The following is a 26,607-nucleotide window of genomic DNA, read 5'->3' as shown; positions in this document are numbered from 1 at the left end:
GAAGCCTCGTTGACGAACCGTACAGTTGATCACCTCCTAGTCTTGGGAATATTTTGTAGGAGCTCTTAGCATTTCGTAAAAAAAGGGACAAGCTCATCTTGCATTGTGGAAGTGTACGATCTCTTCGCATTCCTATAGTAACAACAAAAAGAAGGCCGCCAGCAGGGCCATTGAACCCGCTGGAGGAACTCGGAAAAAACACCATGGGGGCCTCCCTACACAGACCGGGCCCCCGATCTAAGAACGCCAGCCTTGCTCTGCGACCGAGGTCATGCACCAAACCAACGACGACGAGTAACAAAAAGATTCTCTCTTTACTTTTTCTCCAAATAACCCCGATCCTGGACTCCTACGCCGCTGCTGCGTCGCCGTCCTTCTTCTCGGGCTCGTCGGCCTTCTGCTGCGGCTTGTCGCTGCCCGCGGCGGCGGCCTCGGCGGCCTTGGCGTCGGGCTCGTCCTTCTCGGGCACGGCGGGCGGGGGGGCGTCTACCTTCTTGGCGTTGATGATGTTCAGAAGATAGTCGCCCGTGTCGCCGAACCCTTCTATCTTCGCGAGGCGGGTGTTGAGGTAGCCGACATCAGATTTCATACTGTTCGTAGGTTTGGTCAGTGCTCTGGATATGGAATGAGGAGTTTCACAGAAGACAAATTAGGAGTTCACTTACCGTTTGATCCCGGCCTCCCCGTTGACGTCCAACGCCTGGAGCGTCTCGCCCAGTTGGCGCTTGTAGCTGTCGAAGACCGGGGTCATGATGAGCCGGACCGTACCCTCGGGCAGGAGCTTGGTCAACACGCGGTGCAGGGTGACGGTCTCCTTGGCCAGCGTCTCCATGTAGACATGGACACCAGCCGCCCCGTCCTGCTCTAGGGGCTTGTCCCAATCCAGGCCCTTCATGTTCTTGGTGTGCGAAGACGCCCTGGCGCCCATGATCTCGACCAGCTTGTCGTAGATGTTGTTCTGGTGTTCCTGGTAGAGCCTCTTGACCTTATCAAACTCGCCCATGAGGGAGGATACCGAGGCATTGTTGACATTGGGCCCTGTGGCCGCATGTCTCCGGACAAATTCGCGCACATGGGGGATCAGGGTAGAGATGAACGCTAGAGCCTGGGCTGCCAGGGCAAGGTTCTTGGTGGTGATGTTCTTCAAGCCGGCCGAGCGCGTAGCTCCGGCGCCGAGAATGAGCTGCGTGCATCTGCTATTGAACAGCTGCAGGTACGAGATGAGAGACGAGGAGATGTCTGCGGCCATCGAGGGGATGCCGGCGATGAGATGCACGAAGTGAGACATGCCCTCCAGGCAGAGGATTGCCGAGTTGGGCAAGATGAAAGACTCGCCCTCAATAACAGCGCTTCTGGTCTTCTCTTTGGCGGCCGTACCATTTGACTCAGATCGTGGACGCCCGTTGGTAGTCGCGTCTTGCTCCGTGTAAGGAGTCCAGATCTCCTTGCCTTCTGACCAGGCCGACGCATCTTTCGTGCTTGATTCCAAAATGCGCTCCAGCAGTGCGCCGTCCTTTTCGGCGAAATCCTTGGCTGTCCATTGATCTGACTCCATACCTTGTGCCAGCTTCTGTTTCTCTTCGTCGCCATGATACTGTATAAAGTCTTTGATGTGATTATTGACAATCGTCTTCAACGATGTCCCGCTGCGGCCGGATATCGACTCGCACTCATTAGAGAATAGGAGGTTCAGCGTAAAATATCTCAAGAACCATATCAGTGGTAGATGTGAGCTCTGCTCTGACCTCACACGCAATACTTTGACGATCTTGTCATGGGATATGTCGACTGCCTGTCCCAGAAGATTCGCCATGTCCATTGTCAGATGGATGTCCTCTTGCAGGTCGCGATTAGCACTATTCAGCGGGGGCGACTTGATCGGTGGCGGTGAACGCAATCCTGAGCTCGGGTCTGGCGTCTCGCCCATAGAGCTGGCAACGTCAAAGAGGACCTTCACCTGCGTGGTCAACCTCCGCAACGTCTCAGCTACGCTAATATAGATCTTCTGGTACAGATCTTCGGCATCCTGCGGATCAAGTGCTCTAAGATTCCTTGCGAGAATGGATGATTTCTCCTGCTGCGAGAGTCTGCTCACACTGGCTGTCGACGTCGACCCGATCGTCATGTTGTCATCATCATTTGAGCTCGGCAGTGGTCGCCGGATGAGGCTCCGTATCTCCCGCAAGACAACCTCACGGTAAGAAGCTATGGCGATGGTGACGTGTTTGGATCCGTGGAGACCAGTCACAACGGGCATCAACTCGGAGCGGAGGTTCTCAGTTGATGTCAGATAAGCCGGGAAGGTTGAGGAATCCCTGACATTCCCTCCACGAGACCGCATAGCCGATGAGCTCCACCTAAGCAACACTTCTTGGCTTGACACGGTGTCGACATGGCGTCGCAAGTCCCCAAGCAGGATGTCGAGGAACTTGGACTCGAAGGCTTTGCCAATACGGAACCGCAGGGTCGATACGTCACTAGTGACACCTTGTAAAGCACTTGTGCCTCTCAAATCGAACAGCGGCTGTGCAGAGTCCTTAGACCCTGGGATCGACGGCCGACTGCGCCCAGCGACCAACTTCTCCAACGCGTCTATGCTGTGCAACGCCTTGTCGACCTCGCCCGAGTCGACCTGAGACTCGCACTCTGCGACGGCTTCCACAATCTCGCGGAGCTGCTGAACAGCACTGTTGAGTTGTTGCAAATTCTCTCTTCGCCGGCGCTTCTGGACAATATCCAAACCACTCGTGGCGATCTCCTGATCGAGGGCTCCTAGTTCTTTCCGAAGTGTCCTTATCCTGTCTACGGATTCGGCCGCTTCCGAATGGAGTTCCCTCAACGATCCGAGCGCAGAGAAGAAAGTAGTCGAGGCGGTCGATATCGAGTTGATGAGGTGCATCTCGACCGTGTCCATGTACCACGACAGCTTCTCCTGCAGGATGGCATTGGTGGCCAATGCCTTCCGTGGAGCTGTCGCGCTGCCGTTGGCACCATTTTCATCAGCCGAACCGGGAGCTTGCCGTACCACTTCGGACCGCTCACTGACAACATCGAAGGTCCGAGGGTTTTCGAGGTGGAAGTCCTCGTCGAAGTAGACGTTGGGTATCGTATTCAGGGGTGGTGGTCCCTGGGCGGCCCTCCGGCTGAACCCAGAGCTGGATCTCCTGCGTATTTGAGGCGACTCGACCGAGGAGATGGAGGCCAGCGAGGCGGTTGAACCTTTCCGCGAGCCCAAGGGGCGACCCCGAGAGGCTCCTGGGTTGAGATGGCTCTCGTCGACCAGGTCGGCGCCGAGGTCTTGTTTCCGGCGGAATATCTGATCTGCGGCATCTTCCTCGCTCTCCTTGACCCTGCGCAGCTGCTCGTACAGCGCGCCGACCTGTGTTAGATATGGTTTAAACTCGGAGGCATCGACATGGGGGATGTTGGTCAGCGTGACGGGAGGTATATCCCTTGCCGTGGGGGGCTTATGGGCACTCGAGGACGATGGAGCGGAGGTATGGGGCAGCAAGCCGGTGCGGACGATCGGGGGCTGGAGCAGCGTCGAGATAGCTTGAAGGCAAGGCCAGCATGAGTTAGTGTTCCCCCAGAGTAGGCGGAGAGGCAGTGGGCATGCGCGTACCGTTCTGGCCACTCTCGTTTACTTGACCCCAGCTCGAGGATGTATCCAGGTGGCCCCCTATAGAATGTATCGAGCTCGCATTGGAACCTCGTCTCGCGGCGGGATAGGATGTCACCGAGCCCTGCCTTGGATGGGTGTTAGCTGCGGCGGCCCGATGCTATCCCTGGAGCATGTACATGGATATACCTATGGAAGGGGAACTCATTGCGAGCGCTCGACGACAAGGGCGACAAGCTGTCTACCGACATGCGAGCGCCTTGGTTGGAATACATGGCTCAAGGGCGAGGCGAGCCCTTCCTGCCGCACAGCACACGGTGTTGTGTCAGGGTCGAGGTCAGGGTCGGGCGGTGTGTGAAGCCAAACGGCTGGTCGAAAAAGGCTCTCGAGGTGCTACCTGGAGATCATCGCTGGTCGGGATGCGACTGAGCGTCGGATGCGCCGCCGCCAATGGGTGTTGATACGACAAGCTGGCTACTTAGCTACTGCGGCTGGGGGGGGTTCCCGAGACAAAGACGAGCAGGGCGCACGGGCAGGTACGGGCGACGTATAAGTTATAGCAGATAGCAAGCACACGGCTGGGCAGAAGCGCCAGGTTGAGGTATGGCACAGATGGACTTGCTTGACTTTCTGGATCAATGGTGGTGGTGTTTTCTTTGGTTTGGGCCACCTGGTACATGAGCTCTGTCGTCGACCGGGGCCTGCGTCAGCCCGTCTACACTGGACGGTAATCTAGGTAGGGCCCTGGTGCTGCTCTGGAGGTGCCTATCTCATTGGCAGTTGGCAGTGTCAGCAGCTCGCCAGCAGCTAGTTAGCGCGGGCTTGGTTGGTTGGCTGGGGGTAGGCCGCCTGGCCGGTACGGAGGTGCTGGACGGGGCCTACGAGAGTCCACTGTTTGAATTGGACGGATGCCAGCCCCCTCTAGGCGGGCCACCCCCTGACGGGCCATGTGGGGACTAGGGGCCAGGGGGTTCCTACTGTACATAGTACAGAACGGTGTTGACGGGGGCCCGGTGCTCCGTAATCACGTGAGGTCAAAAAAAAAAAACCACTTAACGCGTGAGACTGGCCAGGACGCGTCCACGACGCGCCCTCGGTTTAATTGGAGTCGGTTTTGGTTTTGGAATGCCCCTCAACGCCTGGCGCCCTCCTGCATCCCTCCCCCGATCATACCAGACACCAACCAGCCAACCCGACGATACCGACGCTGGATTGACGAGCCCGCCACACATTGCTCGCGCAACCCATTCTCACGATGGATCGCCAATCTGCGTATTCCGTCTCCGTCTTCAGCTCGGCCACGGCCGGCGAGGACACCCGCCAGCAGGTCCAGGAGCAGCTGGTCAACTTCATCCTGACCTTCAGGCTGGACAACAAGTTTGTCTACAGGTGAGCTCCTCCTCCTCCTCCTGCTCCTCCACGCTGGACCCGTGCACTCCGGAGACACTCCAACCATGCCCGTTCGTCACGGCTAACGGCCTCGCAGAGACCAGCTCAAAGACAATGCTCTGCTCAAGAGATTCTACTGCGACGTCGACATCGGTGACCTGATCAAGTATAACGACGAGCTGGCTCATCGCATGGTCTCTGAACCCGCCGAGATCATTCCCCTTGTAAGGCGTCCTCCAGACACTATATATGTGTGCTACAAGGCCATCGCCTAACCTTCGGTATAGTTCGAAGCCGCCTTGAGAAAGTGCACACACCGTATCCTCTTCCCCCACGATCCCAAGGCCGTCATCCCCGAGCACCAACTCCTGCTCCACTCGACCGCCGAAGATGTTTCGATACGGAATCTCGACTCCATGACGATTGCCAGACTGGTCAGGGTCCCCGGCATCGTCATTGGCGCCTCTGTCATGTCATCGAAAGCCACCGAGCTCCACATCCAGTGCCGCAACTGTATGCACAACGCCGTAGTCCCCATCCTTGGTGGCTTCACTGGCGCCACTCTGCCTCGCCAATGTGGCCGCCAAAGGGCCGCTGGAGACCCGGCCGAGAAGTGTCCTCTGGACCCCTACTTTGTCGTCCACGAGAAGTCGGTATTCGTCGACCAGCAGGTCATCAAGCTTCAGGAGGCTCCCGACCAGGTGCCTGTGGGTGAGCTGCCGCGCCACGTGCTCATCTCTGCCGACCGCTACCTCACCAACAGAGTCGTCCCCGGCTCCAGGTGTACCGTCATGGGCATCTTCTCCATCTATCAGAGCAAGGGCTCCAAGAGCTCCGGCGGAGGTGCCGTCGCTATTCGTACCCCTTACCTCCGGGCTGTCGGTCTTCAGACCGATGTCGACTCGACCGCCAAGGGCTTGTCCATCTTCTCCGAAGAGGAAGAGCAAGAATTCTTGGAGCTGAGCCGGCGCCCTGACCTTTACAACGTCATGACCGACTCCATCGCTCCTTCCATCTACGGAAACCGAGACATCAAGAAGGCCATCCTATGTCTGCTCCTCGGCGGGTCCAAGAAGATCTTACCCGATGGCATGAAGCTGAGAGGAGACATCAACGTCCTTCTTCTCGGTGACCCCGGAACGGCCAAGTCTCAGCTCCTCAAGTTCGTCGAGAAGGCTGCTCCCATCTCCATCTACACATCCGGAAAGGGTTCGTCTGCCGCCGGTTTGACTGCGTCAGTGCAGCGAGACCACTCGACTCGCGAGTTCTATCTCGAAGGCGGTGCCATGGTTCTCGCCGACGGTGGAGTCGTCTGTATCGATGAGTTTGACAAGATGCGTGATGAGGATCGTGTCGCCATCCACGAAGCTATGGAGCAGCAGACCATTTCCATTGCCAAGGCCGGCATCACTACCATCCTCAACGCCCGTACATCCGTACTGGCCGCCGCCAACCCCATCTTTGGTCGGTACGACGATCTGAAGTCGCCTGGAGAGAACATCGATTTCCAGACCACCATCTTGTCACGTTTTGACATGATCTTTATCGTCAGGGACGAACACACGCGAGAGAAGGACGAGCGGATCGCAAAGCACGTCATGGGGATCCATATGGGTGGTCGCGGTCTGGAGGAACCCGTCGAGGGCGAGATTCCAGCCGACAAGATGAAGCGCTATCTCTCATACTGCAAGTCGTAAGTTACTCCCCGGCGGTCTCACCTTGGTAATACCGATAGAGCTAACAGAAGCGTTAGTCGATGCGCACCTCGCCTTTCTCCCGAGGCAGCAGAGAAGCTCTCGTCCCACTTCGTATCCATCCGGAAGCAGGTACATGCCTCCGAGCTTGAGGCAAACACACGGTCTAGCATCCCCATCACTGTCCGTCAGCTCGAGGCCATCGTCCGTATCACCGAATCTCTCGCCAAGCTCACGCTCTCGCCTGTTGCCACGGAACAACACGTTGACGAGGCCATCCGGCTCTTCCTATGCTCTACCATGGATGCTGTGAACCAGGGCAGCAACCAGGGCAGCCGCGAGTTGAACGAGGAGGTCAACCGCCTCGAGGCCGAGCTCAAGAGGCGCTTGCCAATCGGCTGGAGCACGAGTCTTGCGACCCTGAGGAGGGAGATGGTCGAAGGCAAGGGCTTCAGCGAGCAGGCTCTGAACAGGGCACTCATGATCCTGCAGAGGAGAGATACCATCATGTTCAGGAATCAAGGCGCGCAGGTCTACCGCAACGGTGCCTAATAGCTGGCAGCTTGGGTGTGCAAGTATGGTTGGCCTTTTTGATCACGACGTGACACGTAAAGCGGTGTTTGGAGTTTATGGTCCCCGGGGTACTTTTGGGTTTGCGGCATCATCATTGCGCATAAGAATTGGCAACGTATCAGATTCAGGGTCGGTTGTCTGTATGTATGTTGTGTGTGGTAATAATAGTGATACCGGTCTTCGATAGACGTTGATATCAACACTTGGGAGCACTCGGGCAAGACAGCTTGCTGCCATGGTCTCAAAAAACTTGCACGACTGCGCATTCCTGATACATTCATGGTCACACTCGAGAGGATAATATCGCAATAATTGGTCTCTCCACCGAACGCCGTTGCTAACATGCTAACGAGAACCCGAAACCTCGAGGAACATAGCCTAGTTTATTTGCACCCACGCTATTCGGGTGTCTCGTTTGTTGACGATGATGATGATGATGATGATGATAGTTTGGTTGGTTGGGTATGAATCTACGCCTTCTTCTTCTTCCCCTCGTCCTTGGCCTTGACGGCCGGCAGGCTGAAGGCCTTGGTGAGCCCGCCCTTCATGGCCTGCCACAGGCCGTAGTCGCGGCCCTGGTCCCAGGTCAGCAGGCCGACCCAGGGCTGGACGTTGTAGTGCAGGCGAAGGGCGACGTCGGCGCTCTTGGCGATGCGGCCCGTGGGGTGCGTGATCTGGTACTTGGGCCGCTGGTTCTTGAGGCTCAGCAGCCCGCGGCTCGGGTCCGTCGCCTTGCCCGCCGCGCTGCGCCGCAGCTTCTTGAGCGTCGCCGGCCCGATGTTGGCCAGGTGGTCCGACGACGGCGCCGTGATGATGCTGTCCCAGATGACGGCGCTGTTGGTCTGGTTCTGCGTCCCCGCCGACGGCCACTCGGCCGTCACGTACACGAACACCTGCTTCGTGTTCCACGTGAACAGCGACGACAGGTCCGCATCCATCGAGAACTTGATGATGGCGTACTCCTCCTTCTTGGTCGAGTAGTAGTGCGGGCGGCCCTTGACACTGTAGGTTGGGGAAAGAGAGAGAGCGTTAGCCAGTCTGCCTGATTTCTTGCTTTCCAGTGAATAGCAACTTCTGGGAGGGCCGCATGGAATTCGCAGAAGGGCTGCGTGGTAAGGGTTCTCGATGAGTAGGGGTTGGAGACACCTACACCTGCACGTTGGTCATCTTGATCTCGGAGCTCGGCGTCCGCGGGGCGGTGAAGTCGGAGGCAGCAATGATGGCGGCGACGGCGAAGGCGACGGTGGTGAAGAAGCCAAAGACATTCTGGATGCGCGTCAAGGAGTTGTACATGCTGGGCGGTGGTTGTGCAGCGCGTGTCGCTGCTGTCTCTAGTTCTGGCGAGCGCGGGTTTCTACTCGAGAGGGGATGGGCCGCGCCTGGTTTGACGGGATGTCTGTCTCAGTTGGACGGCACCACGCGCATCGGTGTCGGTCGGTCGAGTCTTCTTGTTGTCGAGAATTGGCGCCACGGGATACGTGTAAGTGCTGGGATTGTAGTGGTGAGGCCACCTTTGAGGTTTCGGGGATGGATTGGACGTCAGTCAGCCTTGCAGCTTAATTGGCCCCACCACAGCTTCCGCCGTAATTGTATCTGAACGGACTGATCATTGTTGACCTCGAGAGTCTCCTGTTTTCCTGTTAATTTATTACAATTATATTTTCAGTCATACCATAGAATTGAGATATTTTACAGGCAGATGCTTTTTACTGCTACTTCATCCTATTATTATTAGGCCTTGAGCACCCTCGAGCGACTACCAGCCTGGTTGAGGCTACCTAGGAGGCTGTGATAAAACTTGGGATAATTTCGCATTGAAGCACCATGTGGATGCGCAGCAGCTGTTTGTGATTTGAGCCGGTTCTCCCGGCACTGGTGGTATCTCAATTACATACAGAGGTCTATAGCTGTCGGTCATTACACACCCTCTGCCATCTGGTTCCCTACACGCCATCTAGGTAGGTTTTTATGCCCATGCGTTTCCCGAGCTTCTTCTGCCCTTCTCGTACAACCACTTGTTGTTCAGCCCTACGGTGCTCCTCTTCCCGTTTGCAGGACTGGGGCTGGGACTGTCGGGCGCTCCACCAAAGATAGAAGCCGACGTGCTCATGCCGAAGCTCTTGCCAAAGGGGCTCGGTGATCCTATCGAGCTTATCGACGACCTCCGCGCACCATTAAAGGCCTTCTGAATCAAGGGGCTGCCTGCTGGAGAGAACTGCGAAGCAGATGCTCCCAGGTTCAGGTTGGCGCCGTCTCCCGGGCTGCGATACGCCGATGGGCTGTCCAGGTTGGAGAAACTCCTCCTGCTCCCCGTGGACCCCGACATGGAAGGTGTGCGCGAGTATCGAGGAGGTGTGCTGTAGACCGATCCAGGGGTCGGGGGTGCAGACGAGGGCCCGAGACCTAGCAGCTTCCGTTGGCCGGGAGTCAGGGGGATGTCGGCCAGATCGTCCTTCGGCCGGACAAGCGGCAGACAGGCGACGGCGATATTAACGACCGGTACGCCTAGGATAAGCTTGTACGCCCAGCGCAGAGGTGACGAGGTGCAGCATGATTGTCTTGGGGGGGGCGTGTCAGTGTTCCGCGTAGAATCCGGGTTTGGGGCTAGGGACTTACGTGAATGGCAGGTACCTCTGCAGAACCGTAGTTGCGGCAATGATGCCCACGAACAGTGCAATGTTCCATGCAATCCTCCTGACGTTCTTCTCGCCGAAAGTGGTAGCATTCTGCCGTCTGGTGATCTCTGCGAGTCGCGGATGGCGCCAGTTGCCTGGACTCTCTTGGACTGTGGCGGTCGCATTCTTTGTCGGCGTGGATATCGTTCTCTGCAAGGTGGAAGACATCTTGGTCGATTGGCAGGAAGCTGTGCGCTGTCGAACAAGGGCAAGCGGTATTTGATATGGGCTCTTTGGTATATGGAGGGGGTGCTGGGCGCCGTTGATGCCTCGAACACTGCTCTTCGGTTGGTTGCTATGAAGGTGCTGAGGCAGGAGTCCAGGTCGCAGTCGGGGGAGTACCGGTGCGAGAAACTGGCTTGTACCGCAGTGTGTTCTAAGCTTCTTTTCGGGTTGCTGTATGGTTAGTAGCTGTCGTGGTTAGTAAAGCGGTGCTGCAACGCAGCCCTTGGTCGTGGCCTCAACACTCTCAAGGATGTTGTTTTCTTTCCTAGATGGAGATGGTCGCGAAAACAACCGCTCACGACGGGGGCTCGCGGTTACCTAAGCCACCTAAACTGTTAGGCGGTTTACAGGGGACAAGACCCCACGGCACGAGCCACAGCAGAGTAGTAGGGTGCCACAGTGCAGTCCAACACCAGGCCAACAGCGAGTCTGCAAGCTTGGGCCGCTTGCCAAGTGCCGACAGCAGCGGGCTAGTTGCCAGTCTTTAGCTAGGTGCACAGGGTGCAATAGGTACAGCACCCTGAGTACCTACCTAGGTACCTAGGTAAGTTATTCCATAGTACACAGTAGACCCCGGCCGCCTTGGAGCTTGGTCGAACATGATGGTAAGTTAGCTACTCTCGAGGTAAGCTCCGCCCCACCAGCACCCGCCTCTCCCGTGCTTCTCCAGCCCACGCTGCTTTTGAGAGTTTTGAGGAAGAATGTGTAGACTAATTGCGAGCGTTCTCGACAACTCTATAGATACAAGTGCTTCAGAAATATAATACAGTGGCATACATGAGACTACGTTCTCCTTTGCTCGAGTGAATTATCCATCACTTGTGCGCCTTCGTGCGACGACGCTCACGTGATTCGAAAATGGCCGAGCTCCAATGCTGGTTAAAAGCGGCGTTGATCCTTGGCCTGGTTTGTTGGACATGGTTACCTGACGATAAGCTCTCTTCCTCCGACATCCCCAAGCTCTTCGTCATCTTAGTATATGGCCGGCCTGCTTACACTCTAGGCGACCGATGATCGTGCTTTCAGCTTCTTTGCCTTATTCTCACATCGTTCCTTAATCGCGCGACCGGTGTGTGACCGAGCTGCGACTTTTCCCCCTCTCTCTCATCATGGGCGTCGGCAGCGTCTTGAACCAGCTCGATGCGGCTCTGAGCGACCTCGTCGGCCAGTGGAATGGCTATTCCACCGGCATTGCCACCCTTCTGGTCTTGGTCATCTCTTACTCCATCATGACCAGAGTCGACCCTGACATCCACCCCATGCTGCTGGCCCGCCAGGCTCAGGGTTCGCCTGTGAGGCAGGAGGGCGAGTCTCCCATCTACCGTGGAAATGCTGCCCCACACGGCATGCCCCTCAACAGTGGCTTGAACGTCAAGGCCCCCGGCGCGTCCAAGTGGTCGCAAGGTCGAGACGGTGACCTGCGGGACGTCTGGAGAAGAGTCGTCTCTGGCTCGCCTTCCGAAGATGGTCCCTCAGCCAAAGGCAGGATCTTGACTGTCTATGGCAGAGAAAAGGTGACGGAACACAAGCTTAGTAAGCCCGCGCGCAACGGTGATCCCTTGAATCTTTGCTCGATATCTAATCCGTCCACAGGCGATATCACCAGAGCTATCAACTTGATTGGCCAGCACATCTCCCAGCATGGAGGAAACAAGGTCGCCATCTACTTGCCAAATTCAGTCGAGTTCGTCGCAACTCTGTTCGCCTGCAGCTTCTACGGTCTGACAGCCGTCGTCCTGCCTTTCGATGAGTCCTCGGACATCATTGTCTCCATGCTCCAGCGGTCCGGTGCTGACACCGTAGTGACCGTTCCCGGTGCTTTCCCGTTCGACGGCGTTGTCAAGAGCTACCCGTCCCTCAAGCAGCTTGTCTGGGTTGTCGACCAAGGTAGCAACCACATGGACTGGAATGAGGTGCCAGAGGGCGTTGGCGGCAAGGTCAACGTGTCCACCTGGCAGGATATCCTGCACGACAGCCCCGTCACGGCCGGCAATGAGCTGCCTGCTGAGGGTGATACCACAGAAGCCAAAGATGTCGTCTTTTTCTGGAAGTCGAAGTCGGGTTCCCTCGAGGAGCTGGTCCAGTTCACCCAGAAGAACCTCGTGTCTGCCATCTCTGCTCAACTTACGGCTGTACCAACGACGCACCGATTCTCACCTGCCGACCTCTTCCTGTCGGCAGCCCCCTTGTCTGCCTCGTTCCCGTTGGTTCTCACCCTGGCTGCACTGTACTCAAATGCATCCGTGGCCTTCAACTCTGTTGCAGGCACCTCTGCGGATCTTGCCCTGGCCACCCAAGGCATTGCGCCTACTGTCGTAGTGGCAACACCCCAGACTCTTCAGAAGACCCACAAAGAATCGTCTGGCAAGATCGCCTCCCTAATTGCTTCGACTTCACACTGGATCCAAACCCGCAGTCTGGTGCAGAATGGGGCCATGCCCGTTGCCTCCTTCCTGGCGTCTTACAATGACAGAGTGAAGCCTTCTGTCGGAACCACTCCTGGCAAGCTTCGACTTCTTTATGTTGCAGATTCTGCTGGTGCCGGCACTCCTGTCTTGAGTGAGCTCGCTCTCTCAGATCTACGTGTATTTACTGGTGCGCGGGTCATCTATGCTCTTACGGCCGCAAAGGTGGCTGGCTCCGTTGCCCAGACCCAGTTCAATGACTATCGCGTACACGGAGACGGAACCGGTTCCCACTTTGGCCCTCCGGTCAGCAGCATTGAGGTCATCCTGAAAGACAGTGGTAGCCATAAGACTTCAGACGATGGCCAGAAAATCGAGGGAGAGATCACGGTGCGAGGCCCTGCCGTTTCGGGCGGCGTTGCTTCGCTAGGTGTGATAGGCAAGGTCAGGGAGGACAACGTGCTGGCTTACGTCTAAGCATAACGAACCAGAATAGCGGCTTAAAATGGCAGCGTCATAGTCTAGATATGTGCCGATATGTTACCCAGATATAATCCTATATTGGTAGATTCTCATCAAAACCAACTCATCATCGTGTCCTCGCAAATTCTTTTGTGAAATTTCGCAGCTTAACAATTATGGTAATTTGGACGAGCAAGCACCATGTCCTGGGCCACTGGGGCTTATAGGGGATGCTTGATAACGACCTTCTCCATGCTAACTTTTCCATCATACACGTCCTTAATCGCCTTGATACCTTCATCACCACCCTGAACTGCCTTCACTTTTGGAATTCTAAAGTTCACGTCCGCAGCATTGCCCCAGAGCCACTGGATAGCAGCATCTATGCGATCCTGTAAATCAGGCGATGGCTCTTGGTTCCGAATCACCATACAAAACTTCCAATCCTCGTCGAACTCGACCTTCAAGGTAGCCGACAGCCTCACCTCCTCTGGCGCAATCCCTTCCGTAAGACATTGCTTCGCAATGGCCGGGCTGCTCTTGCCCAGGTCGAGAGGCGGGTCGGACGCCGCGCGCGGTGGCTCCCAGATGCCCGTCCCTACGGTCACCGCGTCGAAGATGGTGGCAAGCGGCTTGCCGGACGCCTGGACCGCAGCCCGGATGTCCGAGACGACCGACGGCGAGCGGTGGTCGAAGCACGCGGTAGCTCCCAGGCCCAACAGCGCTTCGTGGTTGTGTGGCGACGCCGTGCACAGGATGGGCGAGAAGCCGGCGATACGTGCCAGCTGCACGGCGCAGAGGCCGACGGTCGAGGATGCGCCCCACTGGGTTGCTTGGTCAGTTGGAATCCTTGAAATCGAGACCTGCCTAAGTCGTTTGAGGCGTCGAATATCGAGGTTGGGAAAGGTTAGGAAAGGCAGTCATAGAGTACAGGACGGTGGATTTAGACGAAGACGGAGAGGGAATCTTACAATCAGAATCGCCCTCCCATGAGGATCCACGCCTGAGACAATCTCCTTCCCAGCATTGGGCCCTCCGAGCGGAGAAAAGCCGAAGCCCATGCAGTTGAAGAACGCATCGCAGACGGTGTGGGCGGCAGCCGTCCAAGAGACGACCTGCGTCTGCCAATCCTCTCCTCTCTGGGATAGAGCCGGCGGAGGCACACGGAACGTCATGTACGGCTCCACGAGCATTCGATCCTGGTGCGCGCCGGCGCTCAGGGGCTTCCGGTCTGCGAGCGGTGCCAGGCCGAACAGCATCTCTCCTTTCTTGAATGGTGAGTTGGGTCCCGTGGCCAGGACGGGGCCGATCCACTGACGCACGAGCAAGGCAAGTTAGCAGGAATTCGAGGTGCGCGTTGGTCAAGAGATCGGGGAAGGAAGAAGTCAAGACTCACCTCGTAGCCGGCGACGATCGAGTGCGCCCCTATGATGTAGTAATGTTTGATGTCGGCTGGATTGATGGCCGAATACTCGACGGAGACAAGGGTCTGCGCCCCTGATGGCTCGTAATGTTCAGCTATATCGCGGAGGGAGAGAGAGCCGTTGGGCTCGAGCCAGATTGCGCGAGAGTAGGGCATCGTAATTGTGGTTCTGCTTTGTGTTATGAAAGTAAGTACTGGGTGGTGGACGCGAGATTATAGGATGCAGACTGTCAAACTTTTCAGCAAGCAGCAATTTGGTCCCAAGTAGCTCTCGTTTATATATCTTATGATGGGAAACAGCATATATATGAGGCAAGATTTGGGCAACTCTTCTGCATTATTTATACTTCGCAAGAACAGAGGCTGTGTGTGTTTTCTGGCACCAGCATTACCAATAATACCCTGGAGAGGGTACGTGATCATCCACCATCAGTAAACACGATTTGTTCATGGTGAGTGTTAGAGGACTTTGATGAGGAATTTGAATGCCTTGTTCAGGGAAGAAGAGCATGACGTTACTGATGGGCTAGGAACTGAGATACTGAGAAGTGGGGTAGGTTATAGTTGAATTACAAATCCGACCCCCATCGCGGTTTGCAGAGAGTACAGGAGGACCATTGCGGCATGGTAAATTGTTCATCATATTATTTATATCAATGGAAGCTTCAATGATGCGCACTTGCACCGCATATTCGGTGTTGAGGGCAGTGCCTCATTGTAATAAGTGCAATGCACGAGAGCAACCAATCAGAGTGTCTTGTTAGCTGAGACGAAGGCGTGCACCACGGGGATCGGATCGTATGTACAATATAGCTCTGGCGTGTTGCCATGGACGAAGAGAACATCACAACCAAGGAAAATGGCTGAGGAAGAGATGTCATTGGGATTGCTGCCATGCAGTAGAAGAATGCTACTATCAGTGCAGCATGACTAAGAAATGCAGGGACACTTTCGCCCAAAGCACAGCCTCATGATGCGGCTCTCGCATCTTGGCTCACTCCAAGACTGCCGCCTGTCAATTTCGGTATAGAAACACGCACCGCGCACGTTACAATTGATCTTGGGATCCAGTAAAGAGATTCGCAGTCAATTTGTCTACAGGTCTATGTATCAAAATAAGCGGCAAGATGGTGCTTCTACTCAGTCTTCCTACCGAGGTGCTGCGCATGATATGTGATCATGCCGAGGCCAGGCAGCTTGCCTCCTTGGCTCGCACCTGTCAACCCCTCTACTCGATCGCGAACCCTATGCAGTACCGTCGCGCGAAAGATAATCCTGAGGTCCTGTGCTGGGCTGCAGAGAAGGGCCTCCTGGGGACGATGCAGCAGTTGCTTGCTGCTGGAGCTGACCCGAACAAGCCAGTCCAGCAGGACATGGGGGCCTTCGATTCCCCTGCGTTACTGGGGCGTCCCCAGGACTATCTACGGGTACTGCAGAATAGTCTACAGCGTAACCCAAATATACCCTCGACTACTGTACAAAGGGCGGTTGCGATCCAGGCCGGCCGGGCTCCGCCTAGACCAAAGCGCATCTACACGGCGTTACACCAAAGCGCAAGGGCCGGTCACGATCATCTGGTCACGCTCTTGCTTTGTAATGGGGCAAACATCAACACCACATCGAGCGGGTTCTGCGAATGCTGCCCTACCTTGACCCCGGAACTCGGATATCCAACTATGGCAGGCCGGTTTTCTTCGAGGCCGCCGGAGAGCCCCATGTGGACGCCACTGCACGTGGCAATATGCAAAGGCCATCAGAGCACGGCCAAACTTCTCATGTCATGGGGGGCATCCTTAGTTGTTGGAACCTCGAAAGATCCCAGGACCGGCCGCCCTGTGACAGCTCTTCATTGCTCGAGTGTGCTGGGCGATGTGGCGCTCACTCAAGCTGTAATGGAGCATTATCAACCGGACCTGGAAGCCAGAACCAGCAGCGGATTGACAGCTCTAGGGCTAGCATACCAATACCCCTACCTAGATGTCATGGAACTTCTATTAAAGAATGGTGCCAGAGTTGACGAGTATAATGGAGACGGGACTACTCTGCTTGGACGTGCGTGCAAGGTTGGACAGTACGAGCTGGCGGCCTGGCTCATAGAACGCGGTGCCAACCCCCTTCTTGGAGCAACGGGGCATCGTTTTACACCGCTGCATCTTGTCTGCGAGTCGATTTCCCGTGAACCGTACAAAGTGCCAGCCGACTGGCCGAGACTACTCACGCAGGGCGACATCGCGAGTATACTCTTGAAGGCGGGACCGGATGCAATCCGCATGACGACACCCAATCAAACAGTTCCCATCCTTGCCGCGGCAAAGAACTGTTCTCATGAGCTTGTTGAACTACTTATTGCACACGGAGCGGATGCCAATGCCTACGACAAACATGAGACAGCTCTCACCGCCGCGTGCGGCTCAAAGCTCTGTGGGAGGACGCCCGAGGACCTGTGGAATACCGTGAGACTCCTGATAACCCACGGCGCTTCAGTACATAGAATGGACATCCATTCGCACACCCCACTTGAGATACTCTGCCGTAACCAGCCCTTGGCATTCCACCGCGAAACAAAAGAAAAGCTGGTTGAGCTCCTCATACAGCATGGCGCCACTCCAGAAGCGAGCGATCCTTCCAGTCAAGCCGATAGTCCTTGCATCAGCCTTTTTGTGAATGATCATATCGCGAGTTGCAGGCTGCTCCTTGCACACGGAGCCACGCCACCCAACCCGAGCCAGATAAGCCAGATGATTGCGCACGCTATCACAAGAAACAAGCCCGAAGCCCTGCGTTTCGTGCTTGCCTTCGATGGGGCACCCAAACTCATGGCTACCGAGACTCGCCTCTATGAGGCTCTGAAGAAGGACATCGGCACTGTTGCCGAGATCTTGTTCGACCACGGTGCACCCTACTCATATGTTTCTGATGAGGGCTGGTCTTGCCTGCTTCTCGCCTGTCAATTGACTCATGATGGCCTCAACCTATGCAGAAAGCTTCTTCTTGCAGGCGCAGACCCTAACCACCTAACGGATAGCGGGGTCTGCCCTCTAGATATCGCCGTGCAGAGGAACGATTCGGCCCTCGTAGAACTCTTGCTGGATCAAGGGGCAGATCCAGATCACGCAGGTCCAGACGGCAGATCTGTGCTTGTGAGAGCCAGCAATGGTCCCCAGCAGGATATAGTCAACGCGCTTTTACGCAGTTTTCAAAAAAGGAAAAAGTAGACGTGTAACACCATCGCAAGCTACTACGCTGGGTGACCTACATCCAATGTTGAGAGTTCCGGTGTTAATCATACCTATGGCCTTGCGCCTCAAACTAGACAAGATAGCGAAACCCCTTTCCAGGTGACTTGGCTAATTGATCTCCACGTCTTTGACTCGCCGTCTGGAAATACAGCAGCACGATATCCCAGATGTTATAAGTTCCATCAGATCGAATGTGTTCTCGTAGTAGTCGCTAGCCGCAATAATACTAGAGGCTGAATATGAAGCTGGACCCATTGCACCTGACTCAACACCTCCCGATAGCACTTTTCGGGTGGCGCCAGAGTTTGATTGCCTACCTCCACAGCAGACGGGCCGGTTCGGTCATCACATCGTGCTCCGGCGCTCTTCCGCTCCTCTTCTCACTTGGTCCGGACTTGGGGCTTCGACCCGAGCAGCGGATGCACGATGGTGTTCAGACCTCGGCACGACTTGCCATTGCTCACTCAAGCGGCAGCTGCATATATGTCTCTCACGATATAGACGGCCAGCATGCGAGCTTTGTAGATGTTAGATGCTTACGAGCACAGCATGACGGCAGCTCCGTGTCGATGAGCCGAGGCTGACTGGTAGGCTCGGCGACGCCATGGAAAACATGCTGGGAAACGTCTCACACACGTGAGACCCCTCCACAGATCCTTCAAAATGCCGCGTCCAGCGGCACCACCCGCGTCGAAGCCCGCGACCCGAGCACGCGGGCCTTGGAACTCAATTTTCGCATTACACGAACCAGCGGGTTAGGGTCTTCGGATGACTGCAGATACAAAATCAAAAGAGGGGACAGGAAACCTTCCCGTTGGAGGTTGCGGGTAGGGCAGAAAATCGAGAGCGAGTGTGGCACACGTTTCCCTTGGGATCGTCACATCGCAATTTCGGAGCATTTTTCTGTCGCTCGCCAACTGCCGGCGCCAACGTGTGAGCGAGCGATCGCGACCCCGGCCTCCCGCAGTCGTGCAGATCCGGCTGGTCGCTTTGTGGGCTTTTCGTGCGTCTTGGCGCTCGTGGCATCCCTCACTTTTAATTCGACGTCGTCGCTGCCCGCCGCCCAGCACTTTTCGACTTGGCACAGACGGAACTCTGAGCGCCCGGAGGTTATGCTTTTTCGCGATCCGATCCCGTCCCCATGTTCATGCATTTGCTGTACTCTGCGGAGAAAGCGTATCGTGGATTTCCGAACTATATTTAGAGATTGCGTTTGCGACGGGACGAGATGAAGGTTTTGGTGCCTGAGCGCATGAACTCTTCCCGCGTCCCGACGATGCGGGCCGCAGGGCAAGGTTGAAGATGGGACGAACCCTTTTTTCCGGCTTCGAGAAGTTCTGCCGCGATCTTTTCTCTCATATAGGCAATAGGAAGTACCCGATAGGATGACCATAACATTGACGCAAATCGCTCCACAAACCAGTTTCCCGGGAGGTCTCTGCCTCGTGCGCTTAATTTAGAGGACAATGCATCATTGCAAATTCAGGAACCGTCCGCGGACTTGCGGCTGCGGTTTCTGCCAAGAGCGACAAAGAAATGATTTGGCCAATAGGTACTGGTCGACTCGCATTGTGCTGCCCGGCGACACCTCGCCCGATGCATGTAAGACCAGCCAAGGATGGTATAGTCCAATTGCTGATTGCCAGCGACCATGATTGATGCAAGGAGGAGGCATGTAAGAAGATGACAGTGACCGCATTCTGATCCACAGACTTTTGAATGACAATAGATGATCACTTTTAATTGTTGTTCTATAACTGCCTAGTTTGGCGGGGCATGCGCCGATGCCCAAGAAAGGTATTTAAAGTATCCCAAACATTATGTACCGAAAGTGTAGGAACAACTCGGGAAATGAGTGTCGAGAAGTAAAGTATATCCAAGAAGCAGGAGACCCGGGCGGCTTAGGATAGCGACCTACAGCCTGCGCGAAACACCACGGGATCTCTCACCTGCGTTTACCGATGTTGCGCCATGAAGCAGCGGTGCTTCGCCGAACACCGTCCAAATCTATTTTCCTCCCAAAAAAACCGAAGGTTGTTTTTCCCAAATGGTAGTGTGAAGGGCCCAGCGCACCAAGGCGGGGCCGAGAAAGGTAGTACGGGTATCTCGCTAGCAAAACCATAACCGTGATGGGCGTTATATCGTCATCGTCTGGCGCTCAGCGCGCTATCAAAGCAGGACGAAACTCCGATGGTTGGATCGTGATCTAGAATTTACCGAGAACATACTTGCGAGGGACAAGAGCAGGGGCGTCACGCTTGGTGTCGGTCGAGTTGCTCTTGCCCAGAGTGCAGATGAGTTCGGTCTCCAGGGTGGTGACGGTCTGGACGTCGTCAGGGAGGTAGTAAGCTGTGTTGCAAGGGAACAAGAGGCAACCAGAGATCAGGGTCTTGACGGAGAGGCTCTTCTCGGCAGCAGGGTACATCTCGTGGACGCCATCGTGGTCGTTGGGGTTCACGATAGCAGAGACATCGAAGTAGGTGATACCACCCCAGCCCTGGAAAGTAACCTCTCCAAGCATGCCAGGAACGTTCTCGGCACCCTCAGAGACGGAGTACCAGTTGCCAATCCAGCCCTCAGGAATGGTGACGTTCTGGGTGTCGAACCCAGAGATCTCAATGCTGTCAACCTCGGCATTGCCAGCGCTAGGCGTGAAGATGATCTTGCGGTTGGTCGAGTCCTGGCTGACGAAGGTGACAGTGTTGGTAGCACTGACAGCCGCAGCGGCGGCAGCAACGATAGCAGCGAGCTTGGTAATGAAGCGCATTTTGACTGTGGTAATATGGATATGTCGACGATAGACTGTATTGTTTGGTGGTAGAGGCGGTTGCCAAGTGTATGACTCGCTGTCAAGATGTTGCTGTGAAGTGTGTGTGGGTGAGCTTGCACCTGCTATAGTATATCTAAAGCTGTTGAAGGACTGTGAGGCAGTTTTGCTATAGTTGTCAAAAAGAGTGAATGACTATAGCACGAGGCTAGAAAGAGAGGATGAATTGTGGAAATTCGAGTGCAATAAGAAACAAACTCAGCGCTTGCTGGGAGGGCTGTTGGTTCACTTTATAGAAATGAACGACAGAGACCTGCTGTTGGGTGTGTGGGAACCCGTCAACCAGTCTGGGCCTTCTGGATGTGGTCAGACCGGTGGGCACATGGGGACCATCGTGGATGTACCGTTGTTAGGTGCTTCCCAAGCGGGCCAATGGATACTCCATATTAGAGGCCAGGCGGGCGCCGTCTCGACGCAACATGAACCCGCTGGCACCCGTCCCGCGGAGCCAGGAGTACATGACTGCCCCCATGGGTCAGAGGGGCGGCTCCTGATTCAAGTCGTAAGCCACCGCCGGCACCTTGCGTTGGCTTCACACCTTCTCCTGGCAGTCGGGAACGCACAACCCAGCAGACCAATCTTCTCGAACCCATGGTAACCCTGCCATAAGAGCCGTAAGCTAGATACTTTCAAGATGTCAGCCGTACCTGGGAAAACAACACTGCTCACAACCAGGCAAGATCAAGGTATCGAGTTGGTCGCACGTAATAGTCAGACCCAGAAAGTCGAGGCCCTTGGCACCTTGCTGATCGACACAGCCTCGATGTCCCAGGGAGGGGGGCCGTTTCTTTGTTCCTGTTTCTTCAAAGTTCACAGGGGTACCGCGCGCTCCATCTCCACACCACCCAAGTGGATCGGGTGGTTTGATCTGGAAACGGAAAAGAACTAGGTGCAGCATGCAGGTGCAAAGTTGGGGGATCTGAGGATCTCATTGGCTGCACGTGAGAAAAAACTTGTTCCTGGCGATCCGGGTACCTGACAGCGCTCCGACGCCAAGTGGCACTCCGCAACAGGTGTGCGAAAGCAGGCCCGGTGTGCCAAGCCAATGACATGCTGCGGCTTCGCAGCCGTTCCAGCAACATTCAATTAGTAACGCGCGTCCACAAAAGGGACCTGGTGGACTGTCGACGCTTTTCCCTCACTCGCTGGTACCTGCACAGCTGACCATCGGCATTCGACACGTGTAACACTGATAAGGTAACTGGAATCGGAAGTTGCCATGTGGTCAAGCGATATCCGCCGTGCTTCCCATGTGAGAAATTGGGACGGTCGCAACAGGTCTATGGAGATAGGTTTCAGTTGACACTCATTCAACAGGGACAGCTTGCACGGTCACGGAGTTTCCAGCGCTTGCTAGTACATGCACCGGCCGCTAATTGGAAATGTTCGTATTTTCGGACATTTCCTCACCATGGAAACATGAGTTTTGATCTCGATGCTGCCCGTGCTCTACTACCCAGTCGAGCTTGGCAGGAGCAGAACCGAGTGGTACAAGAAGTCTAATGTGAGATCGATGCATCTCACATAGGGCCAGCAGTTGTCATCGATACGTCAGTATAGTCCTGATCTGTAAAACAAATGGGCCAGAAGCGCAGCCTTGGGGCTTTCGAAAGAGGGGGAAGCCTGCAAGATCGCGAAAGTTTTGCAGTCCAGCGGCCCAGCAAACTGGAAAGTTGTACCGGTTTAGCCCTAATGCGGGAATTGGGAGCCGGACCTTGGACCGATTACCCACAAGCAAGGTCCAGAGATCAAGAATCGAAAGATCGGCAGGCACACAGCCCTGCAAGTTCGTCGGGTACCGCAAGCTGACCGCAGGGAGGTGCCTGGCTCCACTGCTTGCAAATGTGAGGGAGCGGAAAAAAATGAGCAACCTTCCAGGTTCCAGCTGCTGGAGGTGCTCCGCAATGACGGCTGGGGAAAAAACTGAACAGTACTCGGCGGTGATTGCAATTGGTAACCTCGCGTTTTAGAGCTGTCGCGCACAAGCCAAATAAGAAACCAGGGCCGGGGGAGGCAGAGGAATGTTGAGTAGGCTCCTATGTCGAGATGTCTGTGAGTTGCTGGCCGAGCAACCTCTTGTTCGTCATCATTGCCGACCGTCTGACACCCTGATGTACTGCTGGGCCATTCCCCCCATCTGCCAGCCTCGTACCAATTCTCGGTAATATGCGTGCTGAAAAAACTCCTTGAGTCCATCGGTCCGAAGAGCATATTCGCCGCTATAGCAGGGTATTGTCGAGTTCGTCCGGTTCTAGAGCAACCTTCGTTCGTATAGTACCTTGGCATACTCCGTGGCCTCCTATCAGTGGTGAAGCAAGTCAACCAATGTAACCATCTGAAAGGCTCCTCTTAGCGGCATTTGCCTCCCAGAAAAAGGGACGATGCGGAAAGGAATTCTCGTCACCAGCTTAGCTCCGTCGAACACCAATCGGAAGTTGCCCTTGTCAGCTTCGAGTGAGGCACACTATAGACCTAGGTGCGCGAAGAGTTTTCTCTCGTGCAGTAACCGACTTCGGGCAACTGCCACATATTGATGGTGTGCCAAGGGCGGGAAAAAAAAACGCATTCGCAGATTCTGCAGCTGATAGATTTCAGGCCCCGAGCGATGCGGAATAAAGCTGGTGCCTCCCTTGGACCCATAAAACCTCACAAAAGTTCTCGGTAGATGTCGGCAACTGCAAGCTTTCCTGTATCGCACATGTGTTCTGCGCTTAGATGAGCTCAATTGGGACGTTCGCATCATCAATCCGTGATGAGGTTGTCCATTGGTTGCTTCGGCGCCCGACAAAAGTCGGGCCTCCCGAGGTCTCCCTTCATCATTCATCCGGTCACGGGGCGATTGGACCTAGTGTGTGAGCATCGATAGTAGCAGTGCATGCGTGCCAGCTACTGTACACATCGTCGATGGTAGAAGAGCAGCGTAGTCGCTTTATGTGGCTGGCTGCAGGTACCTTCTATCGATCATAGACTTAAAGCGCTGTAGGGCCGTAGCTCCAGATAGCGGAAGGATTTGACTCGCTCAGTCAAGTGCTGAATTCTTTCGTTTGCTCGTTCGAGTTGCAGGTGAAGAACAGAACAACGCTTGTCAAATTCGCCGGGTGCAGCAAGCCTTTTGAGTATTGACCTCTCTTTCTTTCCGTAGCATCTCATTTCCGAAAGAATTTGGTCAGCTGGTCAACTGCATGCTACCCCACCGTCACGCCGAGGGGCTGTCAGTGGTCACCGACCAGCAGCCAAGTTATTTAGACGGCTAACACTAGGCCATCTGCTCCGTCCTGGGCTTCGCGATGGGCAATCTGTGCCCTCTTGGGTTGGTTTTCTTTCAACGGCCGCTTGCGAAAGTGATAAAACCTGTCTGTTATCTTTGCGCTGCATTGTACCCCTTGCGATATATCCTCTCACATTCTCTATTCCTGGAGCTCAGCAGCCGGATGCTCGAAGCTTTGGGTTGTTCGTGTCGATGCTGAGTAAGACTGGGTGAGAGAGGCGCAGAGGCAACGGCAGGTCCGTCAGCTACGCCGAATGAACATTCCTGTCTGAACACTTGCGCTGTTTTCCTGGAAGCTTTTACGAGTCCCGGGTCTTCCAATTCAGCGTTGTATGGTATAGATGGCGTTCGGATAGAGAATAGAACAGAGCAAAAAGGTCAGATGATCCGACACCCCTCTACACCCTAAAAATACTTTGTCGTATCCGACTGTCTTGCTCGCTACCCGTATTCAGGTAGCGATCAAACTTCTTATCAATTCCATGCAAGAGGCTTTTGTTACTCTTCCAACGGTTGAAGTCGCGATCCCTTTTTGAGCAGAGGTGCCTATCAGTACGAGGTCACAGTAACCTCATTGGGACGCAAAAGTCCACTGGTATGGATACCTCTGACCGCCAGTTTCCTCTCTCTCAGCAACTCGCTTGACCAAAAAAGGCATCGAATGGAAGTGACGTGATGATCTTTCCATTGAAGAAAAAAATTTCATGTTGTCTTATCAGGAGAGCTCGCCTAAGGGTATGAAGGCTCTGGTCAGACTTAGGTGTCGACGAAATGCTCAGCCTTCCAGCTCGTGTTAGAGTGCCAGGTAACTTCTGACCACCAATCTCGCAACAAGTGGTCCGGAATGGGCGTGATAAGTCAGAGCGAAAAGCGGCAGTCACTATTGGGAAGGCAGCCTATAGAATCAGAGATGGCCTCGTAAGGCGCAAACAAGAGGCAGCTTGAAGGCTGGATTGGAAAGTGCCAAGTGTGTGTCACAATCCAGAGTGTGACCAGCCGGACACCGCCGTAACGACCGGGGTCCTTTCCAATAGTCGGAGCCGCGGACCACGACCTGGGTGAGATGTCTGCGCCGATGACTGATCGCCCTGCTGGGACGGGCAGTTGCTGATAGGCAAATGGGCACTGGAGGCTGGGTTTTCCAAGGGTCAGATCCAAAGGACGTAACGCCACCGCCGATACGTTACGGCAACCACGATGTAGCATGACCATGCCAGCGGGCGTTGCCCCGGGAGGCAGTCACTACTTACCCACTTGCCCAACCCGCGTTCAGTAGGTTAACGATAGATAAATATGCCGGCCGGCCCATTCAGCCTGGTCTTGCGTATCTCGCATCTACTGTTTCTCTCTCACCACCACTACATCACCATCCTCGAGCATTCGTCGGATACACTGTCGTTTGAGACACAACTATAGACCCAACTTGAAGACCACCACTCTCGCTTCAACCACCACAACACAATCGCTATGAAGTTGACTCAGGCTCTGATGCCCGTTGCGGGCTTGTTCGCTGCCGTGAACGCGTGGGGCGAGACAGGCACTTACTGGACGACTGTCGTCACCACTGCCTACACCACCTACTGCCCCGTACGTATTGGTGCATCTACAAGGCAAATAGCCCACACCGGCGCTCAGATTATACTGACATATATCAACAGTCTCCGACGACTTTTGTACTTTCTAACGTGACCTACACTGCAACCTCGGAGACAACCCTCACCATCACCAGTAAGTGATACACCCCAGGGTGCACAGCATGTTGATCACTAACTGTCGACAAGACTGCCCTTGCACCATCTCGGTCTCACAGCCTCCTCCAGTCACCACCACGTCGTACTGCACTGAGGAGACCAGCAAGCCCGGCCCCACGGGTACCGGTTCCAAGGCCTGGCCAACCTATGGCAACTCTAGCATCGTTGTCACCTACACCCCGCCAGCTTCGACTTACATCTCTGGAACAATTCCCATCACCAAGACCTCCTCAGCTACCAAGACCCCAGTTGCGCCCACTACCTCGCACACGCCTGTCGTCGTCCCGACCGCTGCCGCAGCCAAGGTCGGGCCGGCTGGTGCGCTTCTGGCTGTCGGTCTGGTTGCGATGGCTCTGTAGGGCAGACGCATGGCAGTTTAGACCGGCCTTGATGCTGGGATCTTTTTAATGGTTCCGAGACACCAACACTGTGTCGTTGAACCAGCGCGGCTTGCTACTACACTCACTTGCTGTTTGGGATTTTGGGAGATGATTGAAATGTTGGAACGAAACACTTATGAGAGCACTCTAAATGTCAACGGACCTCAGGTTGACCTGGAACGCGGCATGTCACTATGATGTTTCTGACGGAATCTTTGGGCATGGAGCAGCGGCGTTGAGCTCATGCGGGATGGATCTTGGTATGCATATTACTACTACTAATTCAGCGAACGGGCTGTGTATACACTCCTTGGGCAGGGCCCACGATGGGCGTTGCCATATATACTCGATAGACTAATCACTTAATTCGCAACCAGTTGCCATTCAAACCTTGCGTGCCATCGTGAAATCGCACTTTATCACCCTAAACTCGGGAAACGAGTGAAAACTCTGTGGCCTCACATCGAGGTCAATATGCAAAACACAACAGACTAGTGCCTGTCGCGCCCAATTCAGCACCCTACCGTACATGACGACATTGCAGATCTACGCACGAGCAATATGGAAGCGATAAGGTGTCATGCAGCTCTGGCGACTCATCTCATAGCGGTTCCTTATCAGTTGCAACACGGCTCGAAGGTGCGAATAAGCTTCGCTGGACGTGCAGCCCCGTCCGC

General features: G+C 55.1%; 9 protein-coding genes across 9 annotated transcripts; 4 read left to right on the top strand and 5 right to left on the bottom strand.

Annotated features, from left to right (window-relative positions):
- Positions 1 to 349: 349 nt before the first annotated feature.
- JN550_009452 (uncharacterized protein) lies at positions 350 to 3,894 on the bottom strand (the record flags this gene model as incomplete). Its single annotated transcript, XM_049321527.1, has 4 exons — positions 350 to 590; positions 666 to 3,552; positions 3,623 to 3,747; positions 3,809 to 3,894. The coding sequence occupies 4 exons, from the start codon at positions 3,892 to 3,894 to the stop codon at positions 350 to 352; spliced, it is 3,339 nt and encodes a 1,112-aa protein (XP_049168607.1).
- Positions 3,895 to 4,874: 980 nt separating this feature from the next.
- Positions 4,875 to 7,254, top strand: JN550_009451 (uncharacterized protein; the record flags this gene model as incomplete). The annotated part of the gene is made up of 4 exons (XM_049321524.1): positions 4,875 to 4,996; positions 5,106 to 5,232; positions 5,296 to 6,701; positions 6,762 to 7,254. The coding sequence occupies 4 exons, from the start codon at positions 4,875 to 4,877 to the stop codon at positions 7,252 to 7,254; spliced, it is 2,148 nt and encodes a 715-aa protein (XP_049168606.1).
- Positions 7,255 to 7,745: 491 nt separating this feature from the next.
- Positions 7,746 to 8,568, bottom strand: JN550_009450 (uncharacterized protein; the record flags this gene model as incomplete). The annotated part of the gene is made up of 2 exons (XM_049321523.1): positions 7,746 to 8,277; positions 8,426 to 8,568. The coding sequence occupies 2 exons, from the start codon at positions 8,566 to 8,568 to the stop codon at positions 7,746 to 7,748; spliced, it is 675 nt and encodes a 224-aa protein (XP_049168605.1).
- Positions 8,569 to 9,241: 673 nt separating this feature from the next.
- JN550_009449 (uncharacterized protein) lies at positions 9,242 to 10,118 on the bottom strand (the record flags this gene model as incomplete). Its single annotated transcript, XM_049321522.1, has 2 exons — positions 9,242 to 9,833; positions 9,892 to 10,118. 2 exons carry the CDS (start codon positions 10,116 to 10,118, stop codon positions 9,242 to 9,244), a joined length of 819 nt encoding a protein of 272 aa, XP_049168604.1.
- A 1,166-nt stretch (positions 10,119 to 11,284) lies between these two features.
- JN550_009448 (uncharacterized protein) lies at positions 11,285 to 13,057 on the top strand (the record flags this gene model as incomplete). Its single annotated transcript, XM_049321521.1, has 2 exons — positions 11,285 to 11,708; positions 11,769 to 13,057. The coding sequence occupies 2 exons, from the start codon at positions 11,285 to 11,287 to the stop codon at positions 13,055 to 13,057; spliced, it is 1,713 nt and encodes a 570-aa protein (XP_049168603.1).
- A 206-nt stretch (positions 13,058 to 13,263) lies between these two features.
- Positions 13,264 to 14,621, bottom strand: JN550_009447 (uncharacterized protein; the record flags this gene model as incomplete). Its single annotated transcript, XM_049321520.1, has 3 exons — positions 13,264 to 13,866; positions 14,014 to 14,355; positions 14,439 to 14,621. The coding sequence occupies 3 exons, from the start codon at positions 14,619 to 14,621 to the stop codon at positions 13,264 to 13,266; spliced, it is 1,128 nt and encodes a 375-aa protein (XP_049168602.1).
- Positions 14,622 to 15,592: 971 nt separating this feature from the next.
- JN550_009446 (uncharacterized protein) lies at positions 15,593 to 17,680 on the top strand (the record flags this gene model as incomplete). Its single annotated transcript, XM_049321519.1, has 1 exon — positions 15,593 to 17,680. The coding sequence occupies one exon, from the start codon at positions 15,593 to 15,595 to the stop codon at positions 17,678 to 17,680; it is 2,088 nt and encodes a 695-aa protein (XP_049168601.1).
- Positions 17,681 to 19,910: 2,230 nt separating this feature from the next.
- On the bottom strand, positions 19,911 to 20,471 carry JN550_009445 (uncharacterized protein; the record flags this gene model as incomplete). Its single annotated transcript, XM_049321518.1, has 1 exon — positions 19,911 to 20,471. One exon carries the CDS (start codon positions 20,469 to 20,471, stop codon positions 19,911 to 19,913), a length of 561 nt encoding a protein of 186 aa, XP_049168600.1.
- Positions 20,472 to 25,266: 4,795 nt separating this feature from the next.
- On the top strand, positions 25,267 to 25,909 carry JN550_009444 (uncharacterized protein; the record flags this gene model as incomplete). Its single annotated transcript, XM_049321517.1, has 3 exons — positions 25,267 to 25,386; positions 25,458 to 25,527; positions 25,581 to 25,909. The coding sequence occupies 3 exons, from the start codon at positions 25,267 to 25,269 to the stop codon at positions 25,907 to 25,909; spliced, it is 519 nt and encodes a 172-aa protein (XP_049168599.1).
- Positions 25,910 to 26,607: the final 698 nt, after the last annotated feature.

The sequence above is a fragment of the Neoarthrinium moseri genome (genome assembly GCF_022829205.1).
Source record: "Neoarthrinium moseri strain CBS 164.80 chromosome Unknown scaffold43_Wmoseri_CBS_16480, whole genome shotgun sequence".
In the NCBI taxonomy this organism is placed as follows: domain Eukaryota; kingdom Fungi; phylum Ascomycota; class Sordariomycetes; order Amphisphaeriales; family Apiosporaceae; genus Neoarthrinium; species Neoarthrinium moseri.
Note: the sequence above shows the minus strand (reverse complement) of the source record. Positions and strands in the feature narration are given on the sequence as shown.